Source organism: Ixodes scapularis, unplaced genomic scaffold (genome assembly GCF_016920785.2).
Source record: "Ixodes scapularis isolate PalLabHiFi unplaced genomic scaffold, ASM1692078v2 PGA_scaffold4__175_contigs__length_147842914, whole genome shotgun sequence".
Taxonomy (NCBI): domain Eukaryota; kingdom Metazoa; phylum Arthropoda; class Arachnida; order Ixodida; family Ixodidae; genus Ixodes; species Ixodes scapularis.
In genome coordinates this window covers 128,838,948-128,859,538 of record NW_024609879.1, presented here as the reverse complement: position 1 = coordinate 128,859,538, position 20,591 = coordinate 128,838,948, and the positions used below count along the sequence as shown (strand labels likewise).

The window sequence follows — 20,591 nt, the reverse complement described above, 5'->3', positions numbered from 1 at the left end:
AACATCTGACAGGTGGCATGAGTCGAAAGAAGTATGCATATTTTCTTTTCTTGTTCTCTTTTGGTTGCTCCACAAGCAGGAGTATATAGAGTCGTTAAGCACGCCATTGCCCTACCACGTCCTCCATGGATGGATGGATGCTAACGCCTCTACCTTTCATAACGGGCGGTAGCTTGCGCAACCTAGCCATTTTGGTGTTTAGTCTTATAATTGCCACTTATGCGAAGCTTTATTCGAAATGGCGGGAAACGCATTTCCGTCCTCAACGCAATGTTAAAGCAGACCGCGACAGAGCAAGACGCGAATGCCTAAGCTTCCTGGCGTCATATTAAAAGCCCAGAAAGTTTAAAATGGCGGCGCCAACAAGGAAATCAGGAAGTGTCGTACCGATGCTCCAAGCGTAGCTTACTTAGTCGCTCTGGGGTGGAGGGACCATGGTTGCGAAAATGACGCAGACCCCTGTCAGGAGTTCGTCAAGAAAGATTGATATGGTCGCCATTTTTGGGGCACGAAGCGCCTCATTGTATATCCCAACGCTGACGCAGCCGTTCATGTCCAATACATGCTCAAAGTACGTGATCAAGAAATGGCGAACAGGTCTAAACCTTATAGGAATTATTAGTTGTTGCAATTAAGCCGCCGCTTGATTAAAATGATTCATTCATCCGGCTGCGCTCGGACATTAATTTGTGGCCTCTGTAAAGGCTCCGCCGACCACCGGTCCATGGGGTCGACTGACAAATAGTCCCCGTTAAACAGTTGGAATGGGCCATTCGGGCTATCGGTGAATCTGTTTGAGATCTTGACTTTCTGTTTCACTCGGCATACTTCGGTCTAAAGATATTTGAAATTACTATGCACACACAACGGGAATGTATTCTTGAAAATTTCCGGGAGGGATTTGAAAGGCCGGTTCTCACATGCAGCGAAGCGCTGATGTAGCGCTACTCACGTGTCGTCAGCTACTTATCGTCTGCCATGAGCAACAGTTTTGACGGTGCGATACAAAGCTGGTGAACTCTGCCGTCAGCACGCGCTTAGCGCGAGGTTAGCGCTATGCTTGTAGCGCTCCACTGCATGTGTGAACAGGCTTTTAGTCAACAGCAGTGTTTCAGCGAACGATTTCTACTTGTTCCGTCGCGATAAAACAGAATAACTGAGAAAACATTTCCCACCGAGAAAGCTGAGGCAGCAAAGTCGTTACTCGCGCCCACAAGTCCTCGATTTCTTATCCAGATACACTGACTTCGGGGGAGGGGGGACGGCCTCGATAGTGCACCGTATGCACGACCAGATAGCGAGAAACGCAAACACACAAATAAGGCTTCCCTCGCCCACTTTTTGCAGAAAGACAAAGACCCAAGTAGTTTTCCGCCTCCCGACAAACCGAGCCAATGCCCAGTCGCCCACTTTCAGCTGTGCGCGATTACTCGGAGCAGCCGTGAGGCTTCAGCACCTTGTTGAACCCGAGAACCGCATACCCAGGATCGCTCTCGCCGGTTATCCAAGATCGCGCTGCGAAGTGCTTCGAAAAGTCTGCCTTGGGACACATTGTCCGCGCCAGTATAGGTGCAACGTCATCGTCGCCCCAAGCGTGCACGTCTGCCAAGGACCGCTTCCACCGGTTTGCCAAAATCCGGTTGCGAAGCCCTTCAACAAGTCCTTCTTGAGACGCAGTGTCCGTGCTAGCAGGTACAACGTCATCGTCTGCTCAAGCGTGACCGCCTGCCAAGTACCGCTTCCACCGGTTCGCCAAGATCGGGCCGAGAAGTATCTCTCGAGACCCATTCTACGTGCCTCAAGTGTGACTGCGTCTGCCAAAAAGGAGACAAGATGAGGACGGCGGAAGCCATGTTCTGGAGCAGCTATTCGGCGGTGGCGTCGCCGAGCATCCAGGAGGAGATCTTCGTGCAGAAGTCGGCGCCCAGCACCGTCTGGTTCACCAAGACTGCTTCGGTTGACGAGGGCGCCACCAAGATCACGAGGCGCCAGTGGCTCATCGCGGGCCTCATCTACGCTGGAAACTTCTGCGCCGCCATGAGCTTCTCTCTCCAGGCGCCTTTCTTTCCCAAGAAGGTGAGCATCCATAGATTCCAATGGTTACGTTCTGGGCGCTGCCATATTTTTCTTCATGAACTGTGGATAGGTTGTGGGCATACATAGCTGCTTTCCCCTGGGGAATATCAAACGTTGTACATACGCGTCCACAACCCAATAACTCGCTTAAAAAAAAAGTGGGAGAGCGGGGGGTAAAGGGGGGGGGGGGGGGGTATAAGCGTTGAAAGAACATTCCAGAAGTCAACGACGAGCTCTTTGCTCTCAGTTGTAATCACGCTTAAAAGTTTTGCTGCCGTCAGGGGAAACGAAGTCAAACCACGCAAAAAACGTTTCCTTCTTTTTTTTTTTTCATTTTGAGACTTCTATTAAATAAGGCGCAGGGGGAGGGGGGACGTACCTGAGGTATGATATAATTATCGATTGGCGCAGGGGGAGGGGGAAGTACCTGAGGTATGATATAATTATCGATTGCTCCCCTTCAAAACGTATTCTTGGGCGAAAATCCCAAACAATGTTCTTGAGAGCTCTTTTTTTTTTTTTTTTTTACTTTTTAAATCTGTAACATCTTGCTTTTTGCCGATTGAGTCATTTACCGACCTGCAGCTAACCTTATAATATTCGCGCGTCCTATTCTACCTGAAAGATATATATACTGTCGCGCATTTTGAGCACAGATTAAAGTGTCTAAAGTCTCTTGAGAAATTCAACAGAGTTGTCTCCGGGTATAGAACATAGTAATCATATTCTGGGCTGCCATCATTATCTACTGGGCTGTTCAACGTGTTCTATGCATGCGTATAAAACATTCCTTCCCGGATATCTTCGACGCAATTTCAAACTGCCAAATGTAAAACAACTAGCTCGTATCAGACTTGTAAGATCAGAATACTTGAGTAAACGTCATTTTGTCTGGTCTCTGACAACATTCATTGGTATCAAGCATAGGTCGATGCAGAACGATTAATCGTGCACTCCGATTGAAATGATCAGATTACATTCAAGTTTTATTGCGCTCAGAATATAAGCTAGCATCCATTTACCCTCATTCAGAAGGAAATGATCGCACGTGTCTTTTTGTCACAAGATCATGACAATGGCATCGGGGCCATCAGGCTTCGTATTTCACTCAATCGCATCTCAGTCCCTTGATAGCGTGCGTAAAATCCGCACTAGTTTCACTTAATTGTTTTAATTTCGTAAGTCCATCTCGCCAAATCCTGCCCGATAGTATAGTGACCCAACAATATTATACAATATTTATTCTGCATCTAAAACACATGTTAAATCATCGTTGAACCAATCATAAACAGAAATGGCCTAGTGACGTGAGCTTTTGAGGCTGCCTGATTGGTTCCACCTTGTAGCTAGATCCAATCACATGCTTTGTGCCCAAGGATGAATAGATAAGTGCTAATGACTGTATACCTTTCATAACGGGTGGTAGCTTGCGCCACCTAGCCTAGAAATTAAGTATGCTTCCTTTCCTTCGCAAATTTGCTTACCCGCAGCAATTTCGTAACTATCACCAGACGGTTTCGGATATCACCAGGAGGGCTATGCGAGACTGGGACAAGGCGGGACGAAGCGACGAAAGGACCGGGACAACGCCGCCTGCTGCGAGTGGTCAGCGGCGTGGCACTGACCAATCGCAACAGGCAGCGATGTCGCGGTCCCGCCTCGTCCCGTCGTCTTGCACAGCCCTTTTGGATGACCTCAGGGGATCGGGCAAAACCACTAAAAACATCCCCCCGCCTCTTCCCCCGGCCGAGGGAGCCGTCAATTTCACCCCGGCCAAACCAAATCGGCGTCACCCCGACACCGGACCCACTGGGAGACAAGGACTTTAGGTCGAAGCCACGCGGGAGGGAATACCAATTTGTCTCTGTCCCTGTTCCGGTCCGTTGCACGTCAATCAGTTTTCCCTAGAAAGTCTCCATCAGTCGTCCAATCTCCTCTTTGTTATTAAAATGCACTTATCATCGATCCTTCCATTCTCGCATTCTCGTCTGCAAACCCCAGCGCTGCGGCCAAATCCATCGCCCCCTCCGGGAAAGTGGGAGCAAGCCCTGCGCACTTCAACCCCACATGTTCTATTGTCTCGTCTTCCCCTTGGCGTACGGCACACCGCGCGTATCCATTTTCTCGTACTTTGTCCTGTATGCCCTAGTCCATACTCTCGTTCTAGCCTCGTATAGCAACGAGCTTTCCCGTGATTTAGCGTAGTGAGGCTGCTCCCTTATTTCCTGTTTTCGTCCCCTGTACATATAGTTAAAGCTGATTTTCCCTGTATTCTTTCCTCCCACATATTTCTCTTGGCTTATTTTTCTTCCTTTTCCACAGGGGTAGTCTGCTCTGTCCCAGCACTTGACTTGGTATTTCAATTTTCGGGTTTGGATTGTCCATTTAGTGTTCAGACTTTTCATGTATAGATGCTTAGATAACTTTCTCGCCCATCGCGTACCCTGAATCGTCTCAAGCCTTTGTTCAAACTTGAACTTACTGATCGCCTATCTAGCCTCGAAAGATGCCCAGCCCATCTCTCCCTGCACTCCTTCATTTGGTGTATTTCCATGCTCCCCCAGTCCCGGCTCATATGCCGAGTCTCTACGCTCGACTGGACCTCAGATTGCATGCATAATACTTCATTGCCAAGAGACAACCCCGGCACCATGACTCCTTCCCGTATTCCCCTAACAACTTTAATATCTAGTGTAATTCCATAGTATAATGCTTCATAATAGACCTTTTTCCAATACCGACGACACCAAGTGGTGGCTGCACGAACTAAAAATCGATAAAGTGACCTACCTGCGCTACCAATCGATAATGGGAGCTACGCTACCAGTTTCTTCGCTCTCTGAGCTGCGTCGCGTGCCCACCTCGACTTTGAAGAGGGGCATCCGTGGCGTCCACCCAAAGTCGTGTTTTTCTTTCCGTCCACATTATTTTTTATGTAACATTTTTTTTCTGTAACCCAATTATATATATGCTGCAATTACATGTTCTACTCGCTGATCCACAGCCTCCTTCCGAATTTCCTCGATTTTTCGTGCCGACTTCCCCCGCTCAGTGGCATCGGGCGCTCGCACGTGCGTAGACAGCTTCTCGGAAGAGGTCAATTGCTGCATTTTCCCCTTTTTCTTTGGCATATTTCCTTCCTGTTCTTCTAGGTATTGTTTTTCCTAATTCAGCCATACCGCTAGGTATTCATACTCATTCCCAAGAAAGAAAGGCCATCAATGTTGCTTGATGTTTTTTTTTTTTTTTTTTTTTAGCGCCTTTTGCTGAATTGGCACTTGTGACACTAGTTGGCGCTATCTGATTGTGATGACGTTTCATGGAGGAGGAGCAGGATGACCGCAGGCCTTGATTATTCCAAGTGGCCGGAAGCAGACTCGCCTTTTGACGAGCACGGCCTTTTCCATGGAGATCTTTGTTGCCGCGCCGCCCACGCGCTAAATTCGCACCGGAACAAAGCAACCGAACTGAGATTACATTGTCTGCGGCACTCCCAAGTAGCTCGTGGCACTTTTTTGTGTTGCACTGTTGACAAGTCCTGCTAACCAGGTCGTCGATAGCGTCGCCGCCGTCTTATCAGTTATTTGCAGGTTACGCAACGATAACGTGAATGAGTGCGATCAAGACAAGTTATACCTTTTTTTTTCCTTGTTCGCTTTTTGCTTTTCTTTACGATACGTCTTGTGCAGGCTAATAGGAAGTTTAGGTAGATCGTCCCGATAGCTCCGAGGATGAGAAAGACAGTGGAGTATCGGGTATCATGCATCATCGGGGGTATCATGCATCATCGGTGTTATGAGAATGATCTACTTAAAGTCATGCGAATTCCGAGTTTAGCCACTGTTTGAAATGTTTGAACGCGAAGGTTTTTGAGTTCCCTGTTTATACGGATATATGGTTTCTGCCCAGGGCCGTAACCGGGGGGGGGGGGGGGGGGGGGGGGTAGGGTTAGGGGGTTCTGACCCCCCCCCCCCCCCCCCAAAATTTTTTTCTGGGTACGGCCCTGGTCGGTGCCTTGGCAGCCAGCCGATTTTAATCTCCACCTCTGCGCACGCGCAGTGGCGCCGGTCGGCTACCGGGTACCAAACCGGGACCGGTTCTCCGGTTTGCTGTAACTCTCCATTATATGCCACCGATGCACATGATTCATACGCGAAAATAAGACAGTAGACACTTTCAAAATGGCTGCCGTTGTCCCCGAAACCCCCCCCCCCCCCTCCCCCCCCGAAATTTTTTTCTGGGTACGGCCCTGTTTCTGCCTATGTGCTATGTGTGCGTGCGTCCCATTTTTTATATATCGAGTTGCCCCGCCCTGACAATCAAACTTTTACACTCGAACGTCATGTTTTCAGAGGTACCGTAAAGTTTTACCGTGGACTCGAAGTGTGCAGTGTTGACCAGGTCACCGAGAGAATAAACAAGGGTCTGTTTAACTTGTCGTGCGCTTTCATCAATTTTTACCAAAAGCAAAATAAATTAAAAAAGAAATAAAACGCGGGGACAGGAGGAAGTCAGTTGTGAACAGGGCATGGTGTTTCCGTTACTCCGTGAGCAAGTCAGGGTGTAACTTAAAGGCCGACGACCGGACCCGAGATTCTGCAAGGCAGAAGATCCTCCTCTCCATGGGGGAGGAGAAAAGAGGCAACGGTGGACAGGGTAGAAGGGGGGAGAGGAGGAAGCGAGGGAAAAGTGGAAAGCGCGAACTGGTCGTCGGCCTTTAAGCGTGACCCGGTCACAACTGGTTTCCTCGAGAGTCATTAGCAGACGGCAATAGCGTTGTTTTTCAGGACTGCCTTTAGAGCTCTACGAAAACGGTCAGAGTGCACAGCATGTCCCGTGCCATGTTACCCGGTGGCCGAGGCATTGTGTTTGCATAAAAACAAGCATACAAAGATACAAACCGCTCAGGGGCAGCTTCCAAGTTCGCTATTTGGTGCTTTACAGGCCGAGGAGAAAGGCGCCACGCCGACCGAGTACGGACTCATCTTCTCCGCCTTCTACTTCACCATCTTCCTCATCGCTCCAGTCTACGGAAAGCTGGTAAGCGAGCGCCCATCGACTTACGCGCGCTCCAAAGTCGCGGTCACACTGCAGACATTGGCTGAAGCGTGTTTCTCGCTTGTATGACGGTCCTCTGCAACATTGGTTGTACTAAAACTGTCTGTGTTCGAAGCATGCACATGTGAATCAAACACGTTCCGAACAAGCCTGACGCGTGTCCGCGGACAGTTCTGTCATCATGTCTGCAGAGAAATATCCGTGTCTTTTTGTACGAAGTATGCACGGCGTGACTGAGCCTTAACTAAATGAGCTGCTTTTGCGGAGCTCTTTCTGGCGACGTCTGCAGTTTCGGCTGGGGTAGGCACGAGTCTCCGCCGAACGCCGACTCAGCACTCGTGCTCGATCCCTGCCATGCTCTGGCCTCCTTTATAGGTGTCGCCCCGAAATTCGGCACTGCGGCTCTATAAAAGCTTTTCTCTACCTCATTTCTCTACCTTCGCGTCTTCTCCACTAGATGGCGTCGCCTCCGCTGGAATTGCGCAGTGTGGCCTGGATTTTAGGGTGTTTGCAACTGCCCGATCGAGGTTCACGCGTAGTTTATGAATAGCGAGAGATAAGCTATGACCGGTACATCGTTCCTTTTGTAAAAAAGCGCCACAAGACAAAAAAACATTAAGAGACACACCACAAGCGCTTGCGCTGTGTCTCTTAATGTTCTTTGTCTGCACCGAACACGCACCGACAAAAGCGCCCTCCGAGGTTTTGAGTTGCTCCCTCTCTTAAATCTCTACTATCCATGCGGAGCGCAAGTTCGTCTGCTTGTTTTGCATGGGTTGTGGTGACGTCAGAACGCAGAGCTCTGATTGGTTCTGAAAGAAGGATAGTGGATAGACCTCAAGGCAGCTTGCTTTGAGGCCTACCCACTATCCTTCAATCAGAGCCAATCAAAGCTCGGCGTCTTTCTGACGTCACCGCAACTCCTCCGCAAGAAGCAGACGACTTGCTCTCCGCAAAGGCACTTTATGATTATAAACTTGCGTAAAGTGAGAAGACAAGTGCTGTTCTGTGCTTAGAATGCCGGAAGCATGAATGCTAGTTCACACGTTTGTCATCGAGTGTGATTGACTGCGTTGCAACCACTAACGACGAGATAACACGCTTGAACACGCTAGCATACTGGCGCCATCTATTAGATAGCTGTGGAACTATATTCCGATTTGCGTGTAACCAGACAGAGGGTTTCGCAATACCCGCGAGATCACATCTACGGGCAATCTATTGGAAAGAATCGGTTATAACATTTTCAGAGTTATTTCGAGTCTACGGCGAAAGAATTATGCGTGAAGCCCGCCGATTCACATGGTGCAATTTGGCTCGTGAATTGGCAGCTGCAACATCCGGCACCGCAACTTCCTCCAGGCTTTCTTTGCCGCACGAGCGATGTCGCAACTGCGGAATCGCAAGTAAAATCGCACAATCCGAATCAGGTTCATTGGTAATTAAATTAATTAACTAAATAAAGAATTGCGCGCAGTTTCGAAGTGTTCTAGACCATATAGATTGCTCCCGCTCGTCACTTGTCGTACACGAGTGGTTAATTGTCGCAATGGACCACATTTTAACGCAAATGTGTGAACAGCAGTCTTGAGCCCGCTGTTGTTTGTGTCATATCACTGTTTCGCATGCGATCATTGTTGATCACTAATCGCGTGATTGCAGATCGCGCTGGTGACGCCCAAGACGATGCTCAACGGCGGCTTCATCCTCTCCAGCGTCTGTGTCATCTGCTTCGGGTGAGCACTTCGCCGCGCAACGCGCGTCGGACAGTGGGATTTGCGCCAATGCTTTTATTATCATGCAGCTCGACTGCGCGGTACACAAACGCCTACAGACAAAAGTAGTTCGCTGCATTCAGAACTTTCGATCTAGAGCTAACAGAGAGTTTTGGAATGGGAAACCCCGACCGTTCGGGTCTCTAAAGCAGCTTTTGGAGCGTCGCACAGCGCATGTGAAGGAAGATAGCAATGGGCTCTTCTTTTTTTAAAACTCTCTAATGCAGATCGATATTTTGAAGAAAAAACAGTAACCGAAAAGCTTAGTTTTAGAAGTTACAATAAGAAATATAGCCATGTCACCAGTGCTCAAAAGCGTTCTTTCAAATAACCCGAAGACATAACTATATGTAGCCTAAACAATTTAGAGCAAAAAAAAAAAAAAAAATCCAAGACATTGATTCTTAAGCTATGGCCGAGAACTTTCATACACGAATCCTGATATTATTGAATCATTCAAAAATATGTACAAGCTGACAAAGATGGTAAGCACAGACCGTGTGCCTTAATATCATCGGTGTTCGTCTGCAAGGTCCCATGGTGAAGACCGATCCTGCTGCTTCTGTCTTGTCTTATGTTCTCGATAAGCTTGCCTCTCTCGCCTTCTAAATTGCACCGCCTCGCTACAAAGCAAAAGTGTTGAAGAATCACTCCCATTTTTGACAAGCGCCTTAAGATGGCGCAGCACACGCTTTCAAGGTCGCCGGCACGCGTGAGCGCGCGGCCTTCGAACGCCGCGCGAAAGGGTCTCTTTTCGCGTCGTGAGCAAACGCCGTCCCTCGCTAGCTTTTTTTTCCGCATGAAAACCGGTTGATGAAGCGCATTCTGGGTTGAAATGCTACTTCTGAGGTTGCTGCTGCGTGTAGCGTTTTTATTCGTTGAATTGCATGTGTTGTAGTATCCCGTGCGCCTCTTTCCGTGCGCCGATTGAGCGACCATAAGTGGCCCTCCGCTGCGTCACCGAGATGCCCCAGCGAATTGGGCAGCGATGAATTCGCACAAGCCCATGGGTAGAGGGCGAGAACACATGCTGTCTGGAAGGTCAATAACCTACTGTGCTACCGCAGTAATAAAAGAAACATCGATTTTAAGGAAAGAAAACAGAAAAAGAAGGTGGCCGCACACATACACAGGTGCTAGAAAAGCGTCTCTACAATGTTGCGTTGAACTGTTTATTATCGAGTGTGACTATGCATTCTTGGTTTTACATGCCTTTTCTTTTGACTTTTAACTAACCGCCAGCAATAAGTGATGATGATTAGGAATTTGGTGGCTCAGCAGCAACGAAGAGCGCTTCAATAAATCCATGTAATGAAATACGCTATTTCACGGTATAACTCTTAATGTGCACTACTGATCGGATAGTATGGATGCTACGGTCGCGCGCTTCAAAGCATGCATCGAAGTAGCAACGCGAGCTCCCGCTACAAATAGCGTGACCCGAAAACACGATCTACTAAAACTCTCTATTGTTTTTTTTGTTTTTTGTTTTCTGCCGAGCAATGAGTACAAAGGGCGGTGGAGCATATACTCAAGAAGTCCAGATAACGATGATTAATCCGAGACGAGGCACCTGTCACCTTCGAGGCATTGCTTCGAGCGCTTCTCATGCTTCAGTACATGATGCAGTCTTCAGCAGACGAAGTGCCCATTTGCCGAAACACCCGAATCGAGCGTTCTAGTGGAAAAAAGAACCCAAATACAACCGTCGGTGTGGACTCGTGTGCATTTCGACCAAAGCTAAGCAGCTAGGTCGCGCGCACGTGCAGCTTCATCGACCTGGTGCCGGCGGGCAGGACGTTCGTGGCGCTGGCCTTCGTCATCCGCATCACGGAGGGCTTTGGGGCGGCCGCCTACATCACGGCCAGCTCTACCATCATCATGTCCGAGTTCCCGAAGAACATCGGCCTCGTGCTGGTCAGTGACTCGTTGACCTAAACCCGATGGTCACAATGCTAATGCATCGTACAAAGGGCACTTTGCAGTGCTTTGCAGAGACTGTCTGGGGCGTCCTTTTCTTCCTCGTTTGACGATCTTCTGCAACATTGGACATACAAGAACTGTCCCCAGGCATGTTCCAAGCGTGTATGAGGGACACGTGCTTCGAACATGCTTATTGAAATACGATATGATACGAAAAGTTATTTTTTAATATATATTTTATTTTGTTGTTACACGCATTATTTCGTCGTCTTTGTTCGAGCCCACGATCATTTTATTGACTGTAGAGGTCTGTTTGCGTTCTGGGCCTTCCAGTATATACTAAGACAACTTGTCAACGGTAATTTTTTTAATTGTCGTTTGTATTATATGTTGGATACACAGCTTGAGATAACGTTTTCAGTAATACTATATAGTTAACATAACTTTTGGCTGGAAGTGAGGTGTAGCGGAGTTAAGCCCTAATATACTTAAGTCGACTATTGCTGGCCTAGGATTTTGAAGGCATACTGGCCATTGTGGACATTGTCCGCTAGATTGCCGTTTCAACTGTATGAGATTTTAATTGATCTTTAAACTGCTTTGAATGACCACTCAAACGTTTTAAAAATGTGGGTTTTCATGATGCAAAGAGAAAAACACATTATTTCAAGTTTGGATTGGTAAATTTCCGTGCCTTCTTTTCTTTCTTTCTTTTTTTAAAGATTGACACAGATCAGCATTAATAGGCCACTGCCGCGCATCTAAATGGGCAAATTCGAAACTCCATAGTTAACTTTCTTTATGGAATCACTAACGACACATAAGTGCGTGCTTAAAAAAATAAAGTAAGTTCTTAGCGCCGAAAATATTATTTTTCAAGAACTCGTGAAAGTCATCCTGAAGTTAGCAAATTTATCGATTACGCTGTTTCGTTCTCAAATCCTTAGCGACATCGCATTTCAGAGCGGTCGGTTGACCAAGTACAACGTTGCTAGAACCACTCAGTTAAGAAACTCCTATAGGAACTGCTCTGAAAAAGTGGCACCGATCTGTCCACCAGAACCGAGCTAATGGCGATCACAACGCCGCCATTTCTCCCGCAGCGGCCACTCGAGCATCTGCACGTGACTTTCGTTTTGGCTTTAAGCGGCCATTTTGGCGCCGAAACGGATACGGTGGAAGGGGTTGCAAAGATGCCACCCCATCTCCCAAGCGGATGCGCCGCGAAATACGACGCGCTACCTGAAATCACCGCTGAGGCATGGTTGTATAAACACAATATTAATTGTGCTGCAAAACCTTGCCGTGCCAACTAAAGATTTTAGAAAATATCACGCGCCCCTCATTTCGCATTAAATTCCAATAAGAGTTACTACAAAAAAGTTTTTTCCGTTGGTTTTTACGCGAAAACAGGCTTTCTAAAAGCACAAGGTGACCACAGTACAGACACATGATAAAGAGTGGCGCTGTTGTCGTATTTAGCTCGGTCTCGGTGGACGCCAGTGGCCAGGCTTCAACGGTGAGTTCCCAACTGAGGGTTCTAGTAACGTTGACCAAGTACGATCTCGATGAACAGGAATATACCTTTTTCAAAAGTCCATCAAGCAACATTGGCGTTCGCCGTTCCTTGGGCACTGAGCGTATTTGGGGCAGTGTTGCGGAATGCCCCCCCCCCCCCCCCCCCCCCTATTTTATATCAATTCCATTTCGGGGAATTAGAACTCCCCCAAGAATTACATTCTTTTCAACTCGTCAGAATGAAAACACTGGGCCCATTCCCACTCCTGGGATGGCTGAACTCCACCATTCCACTCCTCTAATTCCTAAACGTGAAAGAAATGGCAGTTGCCACACAGTCCCATTGTGTTACTGGAAAAAAAGCAGCATAAAACTATTGACATCAAACGCAGAGACGACTGCAAAAGTACGCAAAAGCTTCCTCAAATCATTAATTTTACTAAGCTAAAGGGTGGTCGCACAAAACGCTTCGTAGCGCTTCGTGGCACTTGGTGTCACCGCAGACATCAATCGCGCGATCAAGCGTACAAGTCCTACGAGTCGCAACAGGCGCCAAAAATTTAAAACCACCCAATTTCTTCACAACTTAAACCAAGTTTACAACTGTACGCCACCCTGACGCCGACTCGCCGACGCCAATACATGGACATGAAATATATACTTATTTGTTCCATTATTATTGAGTTGTGTCCCCGTCGTCGTTGCCGTTTGTTTACGGTCAAAACTGAGCCGCTGACGCGAATATTTAATTGGCTTCGCATCGCCACCCGCAAGAAGGTGCGGCTCACATACGCCAAAACCGTTTCCAATGAACTGGTGACCGCCCCATGAGATTGCAGTTCTGTTCCGGTTCGAGTTCAATATTGAATGTCTGATTCCGGTTACAGTTTTTGTTTAGATTCAGTTAAAAAGGACGGTTTTTCTCCGATTTTTTTTTGTTCGGGCTCAGGTCGACACCCTGGTTAAAAACTACATGCGAATCGCGCATGATTACAACAGCCGCTTTGTCGCGTCTCGCGGCGCCATGGAACGACACCTATTTGTCTGTCTACAACTATTCAGTTTTTGTTGCTTCACTGAGGGCGCGCAATTTTTCATCCACGAACGAGCACGAGCCAGTGAGACAATCAAGCCGTCAGTCACCTTCAGTGTAATGATGCTGTTTCGAGAGCCACTTACCATGCGCTAACGAACTGCGGCATCAGTTGACGCACCAGCCTCTAGATGGCGCGCACACTTTGAAAAGGGCCTATTCTGAGTGTACAGCTGTTAGTGTAGTTTCAGCTCTCTATCAAGCAAGGAGGATTTTTAAAGGGCACAATACGAGTGTGTCTTAATAGATGAAATACTTTTTAACGCTACCCCCCCCCCCCCCCCCCCCCTTTCCCCAGTCCCAAAATTTTGCCCATATGTCCGTTCGTGCATTTCCCGCTAAATTTAGAGGGGAAAGTTTCGTCATGACACGGTGTGTCGAACATAATGACGGAATTGTTTGTGGAAACGCCTCTTCGGTCTAAAGAAAGTTTTTGTATGACTGATGTGACAGGACCGGTATATATGACATAAGAAATACACACGTTTCAGACAATGTCTGCACACTGCCTTTTGTATGATGCATTAGCATACCGCAACTTTAGAGATGAGGGAACGTCAAGAAGAGAGTTCGTGTCCAGAGTCCAAGGACAGCAGCCGTGTCTCAAAAAAAAAAAAAAAAAAAAAAAAAAAAAAAGCTGAGAGCCCGTTTTCTCCTCCGCAGTCTTCGCTGAAGACATCGTTCAGCGTCGGCATGATCGTGGGCCCCACCGTCGGCGGATTCCTGTACGACGTGAGTGGGCGGGCGTGGGGCAACGGTTCCCACAGGGGTCGTGACGCCGTCTCGGTTTTTGCAGCTCGGCGGCTACACGACGCCGTTCGTCGTCTGCGGCGGCCTGGGCCTCTCGTCCACCCTCGTCACGCTCTTCATCATTCCCAAGACAGGTATACGCGCGCGGCTTTCCCAGTGCAAAAACAAAAGTCAGGGGGGTCTCGGGAGATCTCAGATCCTCCACAGATTTTCACAAAGGTTTTGAGACCCCTTTGGGAAGTAGATCCAACTGTCGCACCCCTAGCGGCGAAGCTGAGAACTAAACCCATGGGTACAACCTAAATTAAGAAATTATTATGGCTGACGTCCTCACCCCCCACCCTACTGGAAACACCCCTAACTGTAGGATATAGTAGTTAGGTAGACCTTGAGTAACTGTATACGCTCTGCCCTGTGCCGCTGTCCAGTGGACAAGATGAGCTCCGGCCCGACGAACCTGCGCCACTTCTGGAGTGGGCCCATGGTCTACCTGTACGGTCTGGCCATCTTCGGCAGCTACGCGTGCGCGGGCTTCAACACGGCCACCATGGAGCCGCACCTCAGGCAGGTGAGAAATAATGCCACTCTCCTCGGACGAATCGAAGAAATAATAAAATCACTTAGGGACAAGGGCAGACAGCACACTTCTTACAACTAGCAACCAACATTTACTGATGTCTCCTTCAATGCGTACACTAAGAAGATTCCACTGTGCTATGTAAGGCGGCCAAGCGACGGTTGTGAAAGGCTTCCGTACAGAACGCAATTCTGCATTGAAAGGTGCCGCACAATGCGTAACAAACACATTTCGTTTCGTTTTTCTCGTTTTTTTTTGTGTGTTTTTCATCGCTTTTCCGTCTAATCTCGACCCAGCGCGCAACGTGCATAGCCTCGACTCGGCGACTCGGCGCACAGCGGGAATAGTTCTTCCGGTTCTAACACTTCCGGTATGCGGGAGCAGGCCCAGCCGGCTGGCAAGATGCTGAAATGGTGCGCGTTAAATGGGTTTTGAAGCCCTTGACAGCGAAGTGAGTTGTAATAAGGTGGGTTAATACGTCGATGTATCATGTCCGCGCATATTTGGTCATCGGGCTGCCACTGCGCAGTCGTTGGCTGCAGCAGCAATTTCCGAAAAAGTGAAAGCCGTTTACAACTCCCTGTAACGCCGAATTGGAGCGCAGCTCTTGAGGAGGAGGAGGGAAGGGTACTGAGGGGAGGGTAGACCCCTCCTCCTTCTCCTCCCCTCATTCTTTAATATGCTCCGGGGGGGGTGTCACGTGACTTCGGGGAGGGGGGTCACGTGACCTCGGGGAGGCGTGACCTGGGGGTCACGTGACCTTGTGTGTCACGTGGGGGTCACCTCAAGGTCACGTGACCCCCAAGGTGACCCCCACGTGACCTCGAGGGGTCACGTGACCTCGGGGGTCACGTGACTCCCGAGTAAACGGCTGGGGGGTCACGTGGGGGTCACCTTAGGGTCACGTGACCTTGAGATGACCTTGGGAGGGGTCACGTGACCTCAGGGGGTCACGTGACCCCAAGATGACCCCACGTGACCCCCAAGGTCACGTGACTTGGGGGTCACGTGACCTTGAGATGACCTTGGGAGGGGTCACGTGACCTTGGGATGACCTTGGTTACGCCGACGCCGACGCCGCTCAAGCCGGGAACGGGCCCCTAAGAGCTGCGCTCTAAAAGTAAGATAGCGCGTGACAAATTGTGCACCGGACACAAGAAGTCGCAAAGCGAATGCGGCTGTAACGTATACACTTTGCATCGCTTCCCCGCTGATATCAGCGGGGAAGCGATGCAATATCAGCACATAAAAAAAGCAAATAGGCAGTATAGAAACGGACATCTACAAGTGCAGTAATAGGCCTCGAAAAGTCAAATGTAGAACGAATTTTGCAGCTTGTGGTGCAAATGTAAGACCCTGGGTGTAATGGTTGTTATTGGCTACTCAAGTTTTGTTTTCCATTCCGTTCATTCCTACGAGGATGTGTACTATAATTTTGATGTTGCTCGGTAGCGACGCCTGTTAAAATACGTTAAAGGGACCATGAAATGATTTTAAAATCGAGTTTCATCCACCGCACGTCGTAAAAGGTGTGAAAAGAAACACAAAAACACAAAAATAGGGAGCCCAAAAAAATTATTTGCTATAGAACTTTTAAAAGAAAACTGGACTCTTTTGCGCCTTCCTTCCTTCGCCTGTTCACTACGATGCATACGCAGAATCGGTGCACGTCAGCCGAATCCACATCGCCTATTGGGTAAGAGCCTACCTCACCAGCACCGCGATCGTAAACGATAAATAGCCGGCGAATGTTTCCTAAAAGTTTTGTTAAATAATATTCAGATCCACATTTTGTAGCATAATTAGAGATGTGTGGCGAAAATTGCCAAATTTGATAATGTAGGGAGGCTCAAGTGAGGGTGGGGGCAACTCAAAACCTGGAGAGCGTTTGCAATTTAATGGCGGCGCCTGAGGGAAAGGATTCGAGAAAGGATATGCGCCAATGTTGCCTGCAGGAGAGCAGACGCCCGCTCTGTTGCAACTCTGTTGCTCCATGCGCCTTTCCTCCTCTCGCCTCCCATTGCAAGCAACGAACGCCTTGGCGCAGCCTCTCTCGCTTCCTTCTCGCTCCGAGAATTGCAAACGTCGAGAGGAGAAAGCAGGGTTGCCAGACAAGCAGCAACGTTCAAGATGGCGGAATTTACGATTTTTCGCGTTAAAAAAATACTTAACCTATCGCAACAAAACTGGTGGCTATGGAAACGTAATCATTTATACCTTGTGTAAATTATTCAAGCACCTTAATTGGCTCTTATGACCTGAGTTAGGAAATAAAACAACCCTTTGCCCCATAGACCCCCAGCAAAATTTAGCAATTAAATGGCGTCCATGTCCCGCGATCCCCGATTATGGTGGCTAGAAGGACTTGGTGTCCGGAGCGCCGCTCTAGGCGCGGGCCGTTTGAGGAAGACGAGGTAGGTGGCGCTGTGCAACGTAGGGCCGTCAGGATACGGAGAGGCGCGGCCGCGCGACGCCTCAGCGCGTCGTTGCGCGTTTCGTTTTCAGTGGGACCGTATTTAGGGCTGTATCCTGAATTGTTTTGCTGATGTTCAATCAGAATTCCCGACTGTTAGGCACACCAATCTAGCGTTGACAGAATTAACTTCTTGCAAGCGGTTCTCGAGGGGCAACCTTTTCTGGCGTTCTCTCGCGCGGGCGCAGCTTTGATCGGTGTTTGAAGCGCATGCATTGCCAACAAAAGTTCAGCACGAATGTTTTGGGCGCTGCTGGGTGTAAATCGAAATTATATTTATATTTCACATACTTGGAATAGCCACATCCGCCCACATGAGTTTCACTACATGTACTGTAAACGACTTAATTTTCGCGAGGACCCAATTTCCGCGAATAATAGGTTCCGCGAACAATTCCGGTAAAATGTAAACACACTGGAATCTATATTGACATCCCACCGCATGGCGAAAATTAGAACCCGCGAATTATTTCAAAACTTCAGCTTTGAGCCGGCGTGAAATAAATCGTTTACATTAGACATTTGTGGTAGCGATGTCGTCGGCCGATTTTACTGCCACTAAAAAAATGGGGAAGGGGGAGGGGGGGGGGGGGGGGGGGTCTGTGGTCCAGACTAATGAGAGGTGAATCTCGAACACCCCAGCTAACGAATGAGGCTCGGCAGATTCTTTCGAAACTATCGTGGTGGTTCCATACGGCACATTGAAAGAAAACATTTTTTCATCCGTTTTCCTAAACGGCCATGTCATTTGATAAAATAAATCATAACAAATGGTAAGAAAAACACAAAGCCAGAAAACAACCGAATTGGTACTTTATTCACCTACCTGAGGTTATTGCTTTACAAAAAATATACAGAAGTTATTTCCAACATGTTTCACCTGCAAATAAAAGCGTTCCGAAAATGGCAGTAATATTTCACACAATATACTTAGTCATGTCGTATTACACCTGAGACTGCGGTGGAAGAAATCGGAAGAACTTTCAGTAGAAGGAACAGACACAGAGAACGTCTCAAACTCAGCTAACTGGTTTATTTCTCCAACAGCCTTTAAGTACCCTCGGAACTTTTTCCCAACCACACTCTACACATAAACTCCTTTGTTGCAGACATTTCGAACCGGATGGATACAAAGGATACAAAACAACCCACACATGAGACGAGGACTTAACAAAGGGACACTGCGGATCATCGCAGTGACCTTGACAGAGATATGTCCCTAATTATCCTAACAGTCGCGTCAAAACGCACACACAATAAAAAAAAAAAAACCACACACAGGTGGTCTCTAAACCGTGGCGACGCACCCAGACATAAAGAGACCACAAAGAGAACACCTTTTTTTTTTTTCCCCTTTTCTTTTCCTTGGGAAAACACACCCAAGTGATCTCAAAACCGCGATCACAAACACATAAAAAAAAACAAAAAAACTTTTAGATGTATATACACATATAGACCTTTTCATCCTCCTCCGCATGGGCGCTGCCATCTTGGAATCACGTGACGCGGCAGCCATGAGGTTGCTTCCAGTTGCTCCTCCGCTCTCCCCTCCGCGCCTTGGCGGATGCGTTGTTGTATTCGTGTTTTTCGTCGCGTTTCACCGCGCTTTCTTGCCTTACTTCGGACACCCTAGCCCGATACGTCAACTCGACGACTAAGACATCACGAGGGTTCAAAGGTCCTTATGACAACTGAGGTTTGTTTACTAATAGTAGTGGAACACTCTCAGTAAGAAGCGCGTATATTGTATTCAGGATCGGAAGGTAGGCGTCAAGAATAGTCAGCGCAAGGAGACTATTTGTATTTCCTGAAAGTATCGTTCTTTGTATTTATAATATATCGAAATTTGTTTCTTTTGATTATGTAAGGAAACTCGCGGAGGAGATAGACAACGAACGTTTAACTTGTATTTTGTCTGAGGCTAGAAGTACTGGTACGTCAACATCAGGCGATTTGTTTGTTCATAATAGAACACCTACATATCTGTATGAAGTTCTCAATCTTTTTTTTTTTTCTTTTGCGACGTAGTTGTTTCGTTGGTCGGTTTACTTATGAAGTTTAAAAAAAAAAATGTATACCGTGGTCGCTCCCGTTTCGACAGTCATTTATGTGATTTATTGATTATATTTAGATAACCAGTTGGGACTTCCCGCGTAAGAAACTGCCATGACAACAGTGGCGAGTTTTGGAATAGCGTGCACAAAGAAATAACGTCGTTTCTATTTGCTAATCCAAAAAGGGGTTTGGGTTCGAGATATGCGCAATAATGACGACGCTTTTTTTTTTTTTTTGCGTGCGCTGTTTTAATTTTTGTTAGCATCTAAAGTCCGCAATATTTAACGCAAAGAAAAAAAAAGAAGCCGTTTTCATAACAATTACTTGAGTCCAGGAATGTCGATGGCGAATAGAGCTTTACTTTTGGCGGCTGGCGACGCCGAAATTTACAACGCGAATCTGCTCAAACAAAGAAATATTTGTTCACGCAGGTCTTTGAAGTGTTGCCTAGCGCTAGAATTCAGCCAAACTTTCCGATGTATTTCTCCTCCTGCAGCCTTAAATTTTATTTGGCCAATTTTACGGAAGACAAATTTCAGATTTAATTTGACGGGCCTGTCACTTATATCATGTCTTGAGTAAGCAAATGTTCATATAAAAATAATTTATTTCCAAGGATCAATATCGCGAAATGCTGCTTGTGAGTACTTTAGCAGGGTTGATAATATAAGAACTTTCTACTCGGCCTGTCAAAACATGCTCAAGTACTGAATTAAAAAAAAAAAAAAGAGCCGAGACGACACTACTTGTTTATATCAATTATCTGCGTCATTACACGATACGTTTTCAGTTTGCAAAGTTCACTAAAGGCTGGGTGCCCACAAAAACCAAACAGTGAGCAGTAAACTCGCGAGTTCATCTGTTCTGGCTGATTCAGCAGATTGCTAATCAAGCTGTCGATATGCTTCTTTATATTCACGTGTTAGTCTCTTCATTAGTTTGTTTTTCTGGAAACTGGTAGTCATCGGGCACGGCTGTAAACGATAGTAATCTTCCCTGTACATCAGTCAGGAGTTTCTCAACCGACCATATTCAGATACATCAAAATAGTTGGTATAAAAGAGCCCGCAATTTAGGCTCAAATACACCTCGTAGTCTTCAGTGACTCAATACCACTGTTTCATTGGTTGTGTGCTACAAGGAAAATAATCGTATCACAAAATTACGCAAAAAGAATGTAAAACAGCAACATAGCCGCGTTCACGTTGAAACCGAAACCAACCAAATTGAAGCAACCTAATGGCGCCGAGTGCATCAGCGCCCTCTATCTGCCGGTGAGGCAACTACTAAAAT

At 47.4% G+C, this 20,591-nt stretch overlaps 1 protein-coding gene across 1 annotated transcript in view; it reads left to right on the top strand.

The window, feature by feature from the left end:
• The first annotated feature begins 1,178 nt into the window (after positions 1–1,178).
• Positions 1,179–20,591, top strand: part of LOC8043567 (MFS-type transporter SLC18B1) — a 30,983-nt gene continuing 11,570 nt past the window's right edge. Inside the window, exons 1-7 of the mRNA XM_029975528.3 lie at positions 1,179–2,076; positions 7,021–7,116; positions 8,797–8,870; positions 10,679–10,826; positions 14,107–14,175; positions 14,240–14,327; positions 14,622–14,761. Of these exons, the coding sequence (XP_029831388.1) occupies positions 1,834–2,076; positions 7,021–7,116; positions 8,797–8,870; positions 10,679–10,826; positions 14,107–14,175; positions 14,240–14,327; positions 14,622–14,761 (858 nt within the window). The 5' untranslated portion in view covers positions 1,179–1,833. The remainder of the gene's footprint in view (positions 2,077–7,020; positions 7,117–8,796; positions 8,871–10,678; positions 10,827–14,106; positions 14,176–14,239; positions 14,328–14,621; positions 14,762–20,591) is intronic.